The sequence below is a fragment of the Numida meleagris genome, chromosome 5 (assembly GCF_002078875.1).
Source record: "Numida meleagris isolate 19003 breed g44 Domestic line chromosome 5, NumMel1.0, whole genome shotgun sequence".
In the NCBI taxonomy this organism is placed as follows: Eukaryota; Metazoa; Chordata; class Aves; order Galliformes; family Numididae; genus Numida; species Numida meleagris.
In genome coordinates, this window is record NC_034413.1 from 7,562,038 (window position 1) to 7,575,449 (window position 13,412).

A 13,412-nucleotide genomic window follows, 5' to 3' on the forward strand; every position below is an offset into this window, starting at 1 on the left:
TACAAGAACTGAAAAGATAGATTGCACCTGCAAAGCTCGTCTTTGAAAAAGTTAAACGAAGTCTGCAGCGCATATTCCTGGCACATGGAATTCCTCCTGTATTAGTGGTGTGAGTCAGCTCCTGTCACATGGAGTTAAAGGCATATTTCTCCCTCTAAACCACAACTCAACTTAGTGTCTTAACACCACTCCAGTGTGTGGATGGTAACCAAACTGATTAAAAACAACTAAGGCAGAATGAGACCCAGTGATCAAGGGGTAAAAAGCAACCAAGCAGTAAAGAACTACAAGAAGTTACTCTAAATGGCACCAACTCCTTCAAGTGTTGGCTGGAATGATGAGCATCACATTATTTGCAGTTCCTACACCTTTGCTTCTGTCTGAAATAAAATCAGATATGAAAGGATAGTTTACTGGATAAGTACTAACATTGAACTAAAGCTGTTGGAGGACGCGGAATCAAAGGCAGCTGTACCATGGTCCTGAACTGTGGGAAGAATTGCACTTCTACTTCCAGCCGAGAAGTGAAAGACAAACGTAGAGCGTGGGTTGGGCACTGCGGTGCTGCATGTGTGATTGAACAGATCCCACTTAATCACATCAAGGCACATATTTCTCCATTATTCTTTATGGTTGATATTTAGAAACAAAAAGGCAACCCCATTTTAGAAATCGGGCAATCAGAATCGCATTAGTAGATCAAACTGACATCTGGAATTAATTATAAAAGGAAGAAAAAGAGGTTGTGCTCTTTTGATCTTTTAGAATGTAAACACAAGGTCTGATAAATCTGATGGCCTGCACATTTCCCATCTTACAAACATCAAGGCTTATTGTGATTTGTTGGCTGATACTAAACCAGCTCCTCATTTAATGATCCAAGCTGAGATCATGGCTCCAGAGAAGCAGACATCACATGCACAGCATGAAATGCATGCTAAGGCTCATACAATTTTGTTATACATTTTACCCCACATTGGCACTACTTTTCCTAAATTGTAGTGAGGAGCCAGGGCACTGGAGCAGCAGAATTCCAAACTGTGAGCATAAAGGCTTGCTTACCGAGATCAATGCTGCCCGCATGCTGGAGAGGGCAACACTTCAGTTACCACTGGCTTAGGTGAGCATCTTGCACGATGCAGACAAGTGTTTGCTTATGTAAGCAAGGCCAAGCGGTTTGGGTGACTGAATTTTGATCCCATATTATTCAGGCTTTTGCTCCTTGGGAATTTGTGTTAGATAAGCATTATCTGAACAAAGAAACAGGTAACGGGTTTAGCCATCAGTATAAAATATGTTTTTCTTCTCCCTGGTTTATGCTTCACGCCTGTGAAGCTGATACCAAACTACTACAATTATCACGTTTCATGGTTGGATAGCAAGCAACAGGACAAGAGGGAATGGTTTTGAACTAAAAGAGAAGAGATTTAGGTTAGAGGTAAGGAGGGAATTTTTACTTGGAGGCAGTGAGGCCCTGGCAGCGCTGCTCAGAGCAGTGGGTGCCCCATCCCTGGAGGTGCCCATGGGCAGAGTGGGTGCGGCCTGGGGCAGCGGAGCTGGCGAGGGCAGTGCTGTGTGAAGACTTGGTGTCATTTCTGCTTAAGTTCCCACCGATGTCACTGTGTTCGGGTTCCACCCCAACCACAGTGCAGCTCCCAGCCCCCCCCGGGGTAGCGCTGCTTTCCTCTGCGCTGTCCTGGACATGCAGCACCCACCAGAGCTGAGTGAACGTGGGACCCCCAAGGGGAAGGGGAACAGTTCCAGGGGTTAGAAAGGATGGAGTTAACAAGGCAGGAGAGCGTAAGTTTCGGGAGTTGGGGTAAACAATAGAAAGGTTTCCTTCCTTTATAAGGAGCTTAATGAAAACTTGTCTGGAAAGATGCACGGCGTCGATGGATTTGCTGCTAATAGTAAAACCAGGAGCCTTCAAAAAACCTTAGGAAATAAAAATTCATGACCGAGAAAATAAACCCAAATTAAGAAATACCGACTTGACAGGTGCTTCCTGGGGCTGCGGAGATGAGGGAGGGAGAAGTGGGTTTCTCAAGTGAGGGATAATGACAACGCGGAGCACAGGTAATTTGTTTCCTCTCTCGGAGGTGCCCAGCATGGGGCCTGGCCCCGCTCATCACGCTGTGCCTCCCGCTGCTCCTAAGGGGTGCAGCTCCCGCAGAGAGGTTTTTCTGTAAGCGAGCCTCATTTTGGGAGGCTGAAAATTGCTTCTTTCAGATTGCAGCAACGTTCCTCATTTACAGGAGATGTTCAAGTGGATCAGTCCACCTCGCCGCCTTCTAGCGGAACAAATACAAGTCATTGAGGAGCCGTTAATTAGCTGGGAGCCTGAGGATGTAAAAAAGCGTGCTTACTGCATCGCCCCACCGGCGCAGGCTGGTTTCCTGCTGCAGCACTCAATGCTTTGTCCAGCCTGGTTTTAACACGTGTCGGGTAACGGGCTCCTTCCACTGCTGGTCCAGAGGCATTCATGGTCAGGAAGTGCTCATTGATCACCAGTATCACTTTTCCTCCATGACATTACTTCATTAATTACATGCTGATAAATCAGGTTTGGCGTTTCCTCCAGCTGTAATGCTTACGGCTTTCAAATCTTTCTACTGGCAAGTAACGCTCCCCTAACCCTAAGCAGTAATTTCAGCGTGCAGAACACAGCTACCTCTGTTGTCCTTCTCCTAAATCCCTTGCTGCACTTTAATATCTTTTGTCATTTTCCCAAGAATTTCCTCTAGTCTTGTTATAGGCCATTACTTGGCACAATGACACATTTTCATTTGCAATGTCTCCATTTATGAAATGGAGACATCAGGAAATATGGAAATCTCTCTCCGAACTGGGAAATGGGATACCGTGCACTGGGAAACACAATGCAAATGACTCATTTTTGCTGTGCCTAACCCAACACATTTCCAAAGCAGTTTCTAATTGCCATCTATGTCTCTTTGTGGAGGATTTCACACCACCAGTAGTGCTTACTGTAACATCTTGCAGGAATTTAACAAAACACCCTTCAGAACACATGCATCAACTCAGCAAGAGCCATTTCAGTAGGCCTTCCGCTGAGTGAGACACTAGCTTCTAAGAGACACCTTTTTACCTTTACCAATCTGACTCCAAAGGCACAACTGGCAACAAATCTGAACTTGTGAAATCCAACGTTTCACTCCTTCCCACTTTTCTGGTGTTTGCAAGAAGCTTACAGCACCTGAACACTTTAATCCACCATCTGCTTCACTTGATTCTTAAATTGTTCTTCAATTCCTTTGCTCCTCCTTGAGGTAGAACCTCAGCTGATCGAGGATGCACCAGGGACATGCAGGTTTAGGCCAGAAGGGCTCACACAACTTGTGACAGATTCATTTCTCCCAGCATTAATCCATTTCAATCCAGCTGGATCACACTCGGGTTTGACAGAACCAGTTCTGTTAATACTTAAAGGTTAACAAATTCAGTAGGTCCTGTGCAATTTATATATACATCGAGAGCTTTGACTGAGATTCTGTAAAATGAGCTAACGAATGTGAAGGAAATACCACACAATGATAGCAGTGCTATTTTTTCCATAAGATGCGGAGCCCCCAAAACTTGCATTAGAATGCAAGTGCCGTAAGACAATCATGCTTCAGTAATGAAGTGATTTCATGGATACCAGAGTAAGAGAAAAATTCAGGAAGATATAAACTGTGCAATTTTCATACAAATTCCTCACTGCTTGCAGAACAAACGTGTCCCCAAATCTCTAAATGCCTCATGCAGGCACAGCAAATATATGATTTCGGGTGGGAGATGACAATCTCGGAGACCCAAGAGGATGGAGGAAAGATGCTGAGAGCTGTAAAAAAGCTGTCAAGTGTATCATCTTGCTGTTGCTCTCCTTGTTAAAGATGCGAGAGCACTTGCAGCTGTTAAATATTGAGAAGGAGCTTAACATCCAAGTGTAGCCCTCGAAGGGGATCTTACAGAGCAGTAAGATTTTTAAAAAGATGATGAGAACATGAGGGACACCAAAACCATACTAAGAAAAGACACCTACCTAAATATATAAAAACACGTAACAAAGCCTTCCTCAAAGGCCCCGAAGGAAGAAAAGATGCTCGCTCACATCTATGACATTTGTACCCAATTCAATAAACTCATGTTGTGACTGAGGCACTCTGCACTCAAACGCAGTAGAAAACAAAGGTCTTGACCAGCTGCAGTCTTGAAAGATATTGGGGATCTCAGGAAGAGCAGGCATTCATCCGTGCTCAGGATGACTGCACCGTGGCCACTTCCCCCAGCTTCCAATTTTCATGGGAGAGAGAATGCTACTTCACTCAGCCCTGCACAGTGCAGCACAGGAGACTGTTCCAGCAGATGCTGCAGTGACAGACAAAATAAACTCGAAAAAGAAAAAAAAATGATTTGTAGATCAAAGACATGATGTAAAACAAAGATACAACGATTCAACATTTTCTCAAGGTCATCTAAGCAAACCCTGCTATGGGTTCTGTAATAATAGAAGCAGCTGCTTCACTGAAATTAATTTATTAAGTTCTGTGGAGAATATCCCCTTTAATCCTGCATGTATTTTTTTCAGCACAAAAAGATGGGTTTTCTTGCAACTTCTTTTGTAAAACTTAACATTGTATGTCTGGTAATGTGGCTGCTTCAGCATTCCTCACTGGAAATCCCACACCTGCGAAACTGTGGCAACACTGCCAGTAAGTGACCTACACGAAGTTTAATAGAAAAATTTTACTGAATATCCTCTGTTTAATGTAAACAAGGCAGGAGGCAAAACAAGGAGCATATATTTGATATAGTTACATGATTTTACAGGGCACAGAATCTGCTGAGGATCACGGTTTGAAAACCCATGTATGATGCACAATAGCAGGTCACCCTCAGACCGGGCACGTCACTTAGCACTGAGACAGCGAGTTACAAAAGAATGCCAGCTGTGAATTCACACAGCCAGTTATGGGAGACATTACCATGCATTCACAAAGCCATTCCACGATGATTGTGCCCTGTAAAACCACGTGCAACAATTCTTTACACTAATCATAGTGTAAGCAAGCTCGGGATTCTGGTTCTCATATATATATAATCTATGTATATATATACATAGGTGATGTACAACCAGACTCAAGCTGTGTATCAAATCACAGCTTCTATATTGCACAGACAAATACATAGTAAGAACGTTACACAGACAGGATCTGAATACCAGGAATATTACAGTCATATGGGAAAACAACTAAGGACAAACTTGTTCTACTGGAGCTTAGCACATGGCGTATTACAAAACTTTCTATATCAGGGTCTAAATCAAATACATACTATAAACGGAAAAAAATAAGTAAAAATGTGCATATTTACACACGTGCATCAGGGTTAAAAAGCAGTTTGCATTTGCTTTTTGAAATCAAAAGTTACTCTAGTATTTCTTCTCAAGCATTTCACTCTATCGATAACGGCCGTATTTTCAAAGGTGATAAGCACTTGCATTTCCCGCTGATATCTGGAGGGTCTGCTTACATTGTCACCTCCAGGCCACGTATTTTCTCAGGTGTCCACCTCTGGGTAATAAATAACCACATACAAACACGCAGAAACAAAATGGGCACCTCAATGGCATGCATAGATTGGGAAGGTGAAAACTTGGACCTCAACTAACTAAAAAAAAAGTGCACGAGAAGTATCACAAAACAAAATGAAATGAGATCCATCTCTTAAGGAAGATTAAATCACTTTTACAAAAATAAACGCCACTGTCACCATGTATGGTAATTAAGGGTTTGTAGGCAGCACTCACGAAGCAATAAGGATTGCTTCACTTATCAGGATGGATCCATTTCTTATGAATTTATCAACTGAGTCTCACTGGTTCACAAGAACATTGCTGTGGTCGCTGAAGACTCCGGTACCAGTGAAAACAACATTGATATCAATGGTTTCATCTAAGTTCAGGCACCTCCTGAATGGCTTTACAAATCACCACGTTGCATGGAAAGCTCTCGCAAGTTTCATTCATAGCAGTATCATCACTTCCAGTTTGCACTGAAATTAGGACATTGGAAATACTCTGGAACATACACTTAAGAAAATAAATAACAGAAATTTGGAGGAAAAAGTAATTAAGCGTGAGCAAAAACCAGCGAAGACTGACACTGAGTGAAGCATCAGCATTTGTGCCCAACAGCTTGACTTTATCCACGCAAGAAACTGTAATTTAGGAAAATTATTGAAATTAAGCTTCACCTAACTCAAGTGGTTTAACTGCTTGTCTGAATCAGGATCTTAATTATAACAAATGCATGTATTAAAAATCACTGCATAGACATATGTTCTGTAGTATACATCAAGTATGTTATATTAACATAGCTTCTAATACGACTAAAATTATTTGCTACTTTCAAGGCATATTTCTAAACAACAAAAATGAGAAAAGTGTCTTTTTTAAACTTTATTCTACAGTGCTAATTTGACCTGAAATCACCTTAGGGCTAAATTCAGGGGGAAAATAAGGAAGTGAGGAAGTCAAATACGTGTTTTTTTTTGTTTTTTTTTCCAGATAAATCCAAGAAACAGTAGCCTTCCATTTATAGGGGACCACTGAATACAGGCTTTATTTGTCAAAATATTTTCCCAATTCCTCAGCTAGACTTTCTCCCCAGCTGAACCTGTATGGAAGCTTTGACAGCAGGACCATCTTCACTGCTGTAACAAGAATAAATTTAGCCCATTAACTGTGACACTTCTAATTAACCTAACTTAAATGGCCTCTCAATGTCCAGATTCTATAAATATATATATTAAAAAAAAAAAAATTAAAGGCATGGACTCAGAGCAGGATCTGATTCTAGGTACAGTCATATAAATCCAGATGAATTCTAGTGACTGAATTAGTCTGTATTTGCATATAAGCAATCAAATCAGAAATGGTCATTAACTGTGCAAATAGGATACTAGGAAAGACAAAGAAAGAAACACAATGTAAACACAAGGAGCTGAACTCTACCTTCCTGCCTACGCTGTTTTAGGAGGGGAAGGAGGTGCTATACACCTGCATGGATAACAGGACAGGTCTCTTACCCAAATCAGCGTGTGTGCCTGGCAGGGTAAGGCTCAGCCTCTCACACCTGCTGGTGCCTATGCAGCAGTGAGCCCCAAATTCTGTCTGAGGTGCCAGCTGCCACCGCACTGTTGAAATAACAGCAAAGCTCCCTGAAGTCTGAGCAATGCAAATGGGCTAAGAGCACCCACACTGAAAAGAACACCAATATACACTTCTGCATCCCAGCACTATGCAAAGCAGGCATAAATTTTTGGTCCTACAGATATTACCAACACTTTAACTGAATTGGTATCGGTCAATCTTTTGCTGGGCACTACTGCTAGGGTTATGTAAGCACAAAAAAACACTTTTAAAAATGACAGAACATTTATGCTGCCAATTTTCAAGGCACAAAAGATTGTTAAACCAATTCAAGCTAAACAGCAATTAAAAAGAAATTAAAAATACTGTTTCAGCAACAACAACTAATGACCTATAATTAACTTCCCTGTAAGGTGACAAGAGCCAAACATCTGGAGTTCATGTGCAAAAACCTAAAGTAAATTTAGTTACACAGATGACCTGAAAAGCAATCACTTGGAAAGACAGAGACAAATATGATATAAACATTTATACTTCAGATATTTGTTATGGATATGATCCTGAATCTGGGTTAGTTCACTAGTATGGGTTTCATACTAATATAACTCCTGTAGTAATCCATGGGGGAATCAAGCTGAGAGATGTCTTTAAGGTTCATCAGAAAAAAACCCCTCGTGAATACATCTCACTGTATAGGAATTAGTGGGTTTTTTGAACCTGTCTTCATTTTTAATTTCAACTATAATTTTGATTACATTACAACTGCAGTTGTGATTTCCTTTCACATATCCACTTGAGAAGAAAAAGAATCAGGACATAAGAATGTTTTAAAATTAATTTGCTGTTTAGAATATGGTCACAAAAAGCAAATTGGCGCACGTGAGCCCCAGAACATGTATAGACCTAACTCCCTGAACATTGTCATCATAACAGAAAAATAACCAAGGTCTGATGTCTGTGGTTCTTCATGTAGCTTTTGCAGCTCTTCACACAACGGCTAGAAATGCTGTGTATTGGTTTCTCCCAAAATGCCTTGAATCATATTCTAGGTCCATTTCAATCCATCTCCTTCGCAATGCGGTGAATGCCAAAAACTGGTGAAAGTAACCTATCTTCCAATTCTGCCAAAAAACAGCACTTTGCCAGGAGATAACACCTCTTCTCATCCGAGTGTTGTCAATAGTCTTTTGGACTGAAATAGGCTAGGTGGTCTCACAGCCTGGCCGCTCATCAAGGCTGCTTATGGTGTAGATGAGGCATGATACTTCACAAACGCAATCGCTGCCAGCTCTTTGCAGAATTCTTCCAGCACAATCACACCCTCTAGTAATGTCATGTGGTCAATGCTGAGAGAAGCGAAAAAAAAGAGCAGAGGGTCAGGACTGGCATACACAAAACCCAGCAGTGAGTTCTGGAGAACATGCAATGTATTTACTCACACGGGCCCCTCAGGCTCCAAGCCCAGCAGGCGTTTCCTGACCAGCAGAAGTTTGGGAGTGAAATCTGGGATGCGCTGGATTCTAACCATGAGGTCTCCAACAACCTGCAAAGTACAACGCCATCAACACACAAAGTAACACCTCTGTGTGACTGGCAGCAAAGATCAATGACAGCCTTCAGTGCCTGGGACATGCAGCCACTTCAGAGTCATCGCAGACTCACGAAGTAATATGCAGGGCAGCTGCTCTGTGCCAAGAAGGGTGAGTGGTCATAAGCACTGATGAGAATAACAGTGCCAAGGATGTGGGCGCAGAAAGTAGAGATAAAACAGGACAGAAACTCTGAAGCCTTACTTGCTATTGCCATAAAGGATATTACTCACTTCTTTTAACTATGTCAGTGATTAATTTGTCTTGGTAAATGTTGACGCAAGCAACTGACCAGGAAATTCACGAGTTTAAGGAAAGAACAAGGGGAGAATGAAGATTACATTTGAAACGGGGAGGGCTGCTGGGAAAAAGGGGGGCTAAGCCCTCTGTTAGTACTGGCAAGCATCATTAATAGGCTCTTGACCAGCTTAATAACAGCTGGTGCGGGGGGTAGCCGAGGAATCTCTGACTGAGAAGACTGCAGTGTGACAGGCACTCAGCCAGCTCTTGTAGGATGAAGGTCTGGCAGGAAGGGATGAAATCAGAGGGAAAGGAAGGGGACATCCAATAAATCTAGCACTTCATCACAGAATGACTGTTGACCAGAATCCAGAAAAGGGTCTCAGACTGAACTGCCAAGAACAGTTTTCGTCAGAAAAAAAAGATGAGCAGGGATATTCACCCAGGCACAGGTGTTCAGGACTGTCTTCTGCTTGTGCATGAATCAAAGCCATCTATTTCCTATCCAGGTGTAAATATGTACTTTGTTCCTACAGCACTACCTGATGCTGCCTGCAAGTGACAACAATGACACCTGGTCCAATTTAAAGCAACACGATTGCCAAAAGGGATATTTTACATCTACACTGAAACCAAGCAAACAAACAAATTTGAACACACGTAGAATCAGAATGAATGCTGAGAAATACATGTTTTTCAATATTTTTGGTAGAAAATATGTAATTCTGATTTCCAAATCAAGAGCATAAGTATCTATTTTCAGTAAGAAGCCATTTGCCAACCTAAGCTATCCAGCTTTAAATATTCATTACCAAGTTACTAAATATATCACTGCTGTATAGCCATATGCAAACATTAACTGTGTGTTTACTCACCCTGACAATAACGGAGAAAAGAGACCGGCAGCCAGAGGCTAGGTTTACGTAAGGATCCAAAAGGTATTCATGTATGTGAGGATGGGGAAACAAGGAGAGTTTGGACAACACTGAAGTAACTTGTAAATTTACATCATAGGGCTGCAAAAAAAAAAAAAAAAAAAAAAAAGGAAAACATAGTGCTTTGTTATTTTCGTGCTTAGTTCTTTTCATCCAGAAAGTGTTTATTTAACTACTCGAACCTTATATACAGGGCTAGAAATATATAAAGATAAAAAGCCAGATTAGAAGACAGGTCCAAACCCTGTCCCACAACAGGAGTGAAGGGAATATGACAGTCAAGAATTAGATATTAACTATAAAACACCTTCAACAACATGAAGCTTTTGCACACTTCTTGCTTATTGTAGGATGATAACTCCTCCTCCTATAAAATCATTCTTCAGCTCAGCAGCTAAACAAAGAACACAGAATCAGACTAGATTAAACATCTTGCTTCTAGACAACTGCAAACTATACGAGCTCAGGAAATTGAGAGTGATAAATCCCTGTTTACAGCTAACACTGTATTTCTCTTCTGTCACTTTCATTTTTCCTGGAAAGAACCATTGCAGAGGCCTGGTCATCTTGTACCGGTGTGATACTGAGATGAGACACTGCTGGGCTGGGAAGGCAGCATGAAATTCTAAGCTTTTTCTCCACCTCAGTCAAGTGGAAGAGGCAACACTGTCAGATGCTGGAAGATGCTGATTAGTCAGAAGGGTTTTCTAGGAAGAAAAGAATAGCTATCTTAAAGGTTTTTCACCAGCCCAGGAAGGAACTTATTTTTACAAAAGAAAGTACTTCCATCACATCTTCCTCATTTTCCAAGAGCTTTTTATTTTGCCTTGGGTTTTCTCATGACAGTGAAAATAAGCTTACAATTTAATGCAGTCCAAAATTTCAAAACTAATGGAATTTCCTCCCACTGAGTGCTGGAACAGACAACGATGGCAGGCCCTTGCTATAGGCTAATGCCAGTCTGAAGATGTTACAAATGCCCATATGGTTTAACTTAATCTGTTTGATTCTACCTGAAATGGATTATGGGCTCTCATTCAATCCCTTTAGCTGCCAGGAACATATTGGCAGTAACACACTCAATGGTTATGACCGCATCTGGAAGAGCATGCGTGTTCACAACCTCAAATTATCACCTTTACGTTCTGAAGTTAGCATCCCACAGAAGAATAGGAGAACAGTTTCTTCCCTGTTCCAGAACAAGATTTGGGTGAGTTCAGTTTAAGACAGATTATTTTTATGTTTCCTACATGCCTAGACTCTCATTAGCCTACTCAACAGAGATTTGACACTTGATACAACTGCTTACAAACATTTCATACCACCTCAGATGCACAGGTGTACCCTTGTCACCCTCTTGACAGTTCCGCAGAAGTGGATCCTGCAAGATCTGTGTTGTAACTGCAAGTTTGTTTGTGGGAATATCTCGGGCATCACAAAAATGGCAACAGATAGTTCAGGCAACTGAGTCGACGTTCCAGTCAATACAATCAAAGAAGCTGAGATGGTGATTCACTCTGCACTAAAAGACACCTACTGGTTTTTCAGTTTAGCAGCTCCTAAGACTACAGGGGCTGTTCTGACAAAATTTCCACTTACTAGAAGTGGACACTTAACTAGCATTTGGTATCTTAATCCCGAGCTTGCTACCACCTTCCGTGACGTTGCAAAGGGAGATGTCTTACAGATCTTTTCAAGTGAACATATTTATTTCTCCCTGTCAGTGGTAGTCATTTCCATACTTGATATTCCAGCTGCAGCTTTTTAACAAACGAAGCTTTTAGACCCTGGGCCAGGGATGTTACTAGTAACAGGAATGTCTACCTTTTGAGTTATTGTGGAAGAGAAAAGCTACTTTGCAGATGCAGACACAAATTTCTTCCGTAAATCCATTCCACTGTCCGTCTAACTGAACTGCTGGAGAAGTGAGAGAACTGCTTTCAGTTGTGTGAGTCAGTCAATTCGTTAGGAGGCTTTGAAGCCATGAGATTTATCTGGTGTTCACACAAAGAAAAGGAAACAAAGTAGTAACACGTGCTGCATTGTTCAGACAGATTGCTGTTGTGATTTAAACTAATTGAGAGCATTAAGGAAAGCTGAGCTTTTATTTCTGTCCATATGTCAGCAGACTCAGTCAGACAGCCTAAACGTTTTCTCTATAACCATAGAGGCTAAAACCAGCAAGATCTAGAGTTCAGGAAATTCTTTCAAAATTCTCAGGAAACAGTTCCATAGAAATTCAACGTTTAACTTTCACAGGAGGAAGCAGGCCACGTCTAGCAGATGAGGTACTAGATTTGAACAGCCTTGAAACAAGTTACTTCACTTTGGTGCCTCAGCGGTCTTCTGTCAGGAAACTAGGTAAATAATACCGACCATCTCTGTGAAGCTCTCAGGTGTCTGCTGAGAAAAACTGATAAATACACAAGAACTACCTACAGCAATATGATGAAGCAGAAATGACATCAAATACTATCTGTAAGTAGTACTGTGTGTCCCCCCACTAAAGGCACTTCCACATTTTTTACTTTGTCTGGACATGTATATGTCAAAATTGTTACCGATCCACTGATTTTCCACGTTGTTCTATGTGATTTATGCATTTTATTATGAATAACCCCAAGGAATTTCAGTTTTTTTTTTGTCTGTTTTGTTTTTTCTAAAAGGCAAGCTTTTGGTACAACATTGTAAGAATTTACCCCTGCTGTTTATTTCAGGCAGATCACTTTACTTCTTCCGTAGTCCAGCATTTTTGACACCGCAGATCCTACCACCTTGCTTGACTAGCTCAAAATGCGTGTCGTGCTGACAGGCAGTTTATCAAAATGGGCACCGTGTTTCCATGCCAGATGCTATTTTTATTGTAATTGCATGTATCTGATACATGCAGTAGCTTTTCTTAGGGGATGCACTTTTTTTTTTTTTTTTTTTTTTTACTTTTTATAATGTATGTATCATCGCTCAGACAAGGCTTTCATATCCACAAGGCTCCTTGTTCCTAAAAGCTGATGATGGCCAGATCTCTTCATAACTTCAATCTATAATCATTTCAAATACTAAAAAGCACAGTACACGTCCACTAGAACCAAAACACTGAGAATACACAATACAGCAACAGAAGCGTTTGGCTTTCTTTTCTGACTTCTGAATTATAACGTTGGTACTCTCAAACATCCTTCTCCTCTGAACACTCACAAAGCTGACCTAGAGATATGGCTTCCTGCCATGTTGCCTGTGCATTTATTTGTACGTCTAAATGACTCCTGCCCTGTTTATAAGCTGGAAATCCACCACCATCACAGCTAACTGTTCGTTCTGTAGATTGCTGCATATGCAAAACTGAGCAGAATTGTGCAAACCTCCTAAAAATTCGTACTACTGCATCTATAGTATATAGTATATAGTATATCTATATCTATATAGTATATCTATATCTATATAGTATATCTATATCTATATAGTATATCTATATCTATATAGTATATCTATATC

The 13,412-nt window shown here is 41.0% G+C and overlaps 1 protein-coding gene across 1 annotated transcript in view; it reads right to left on the reverse strand.

Annotated features, from left to right (window-relative positions):
* Positions 4,735–13,412, reverse strand: part of FAM160B1 (family with sequence similarity 160 member B1) — a 34,195-nt gene continuing 25,517 nt past the window's right edge. The window contains exons 15-17 of the mRNA XM_021399869.1: positions 9,861–10,001; positions 8,596–8,699; positions 4,735–8,502 (exon numbers count right to left, since the gene is read on the reverse strand). Coding sequence (XP_021255544.1) covers positions 8,397–8,502; positions 8,596–8,699; positions 9,861–10,001 — 351 coding nt within the window. The 3' untranslated portion in view covers positions 4,735–8,396. The remainder of the gene's footprint in view (positions 8,503–8,595; positions 8,700–9,860; positions 10,002–13,412) is intronic.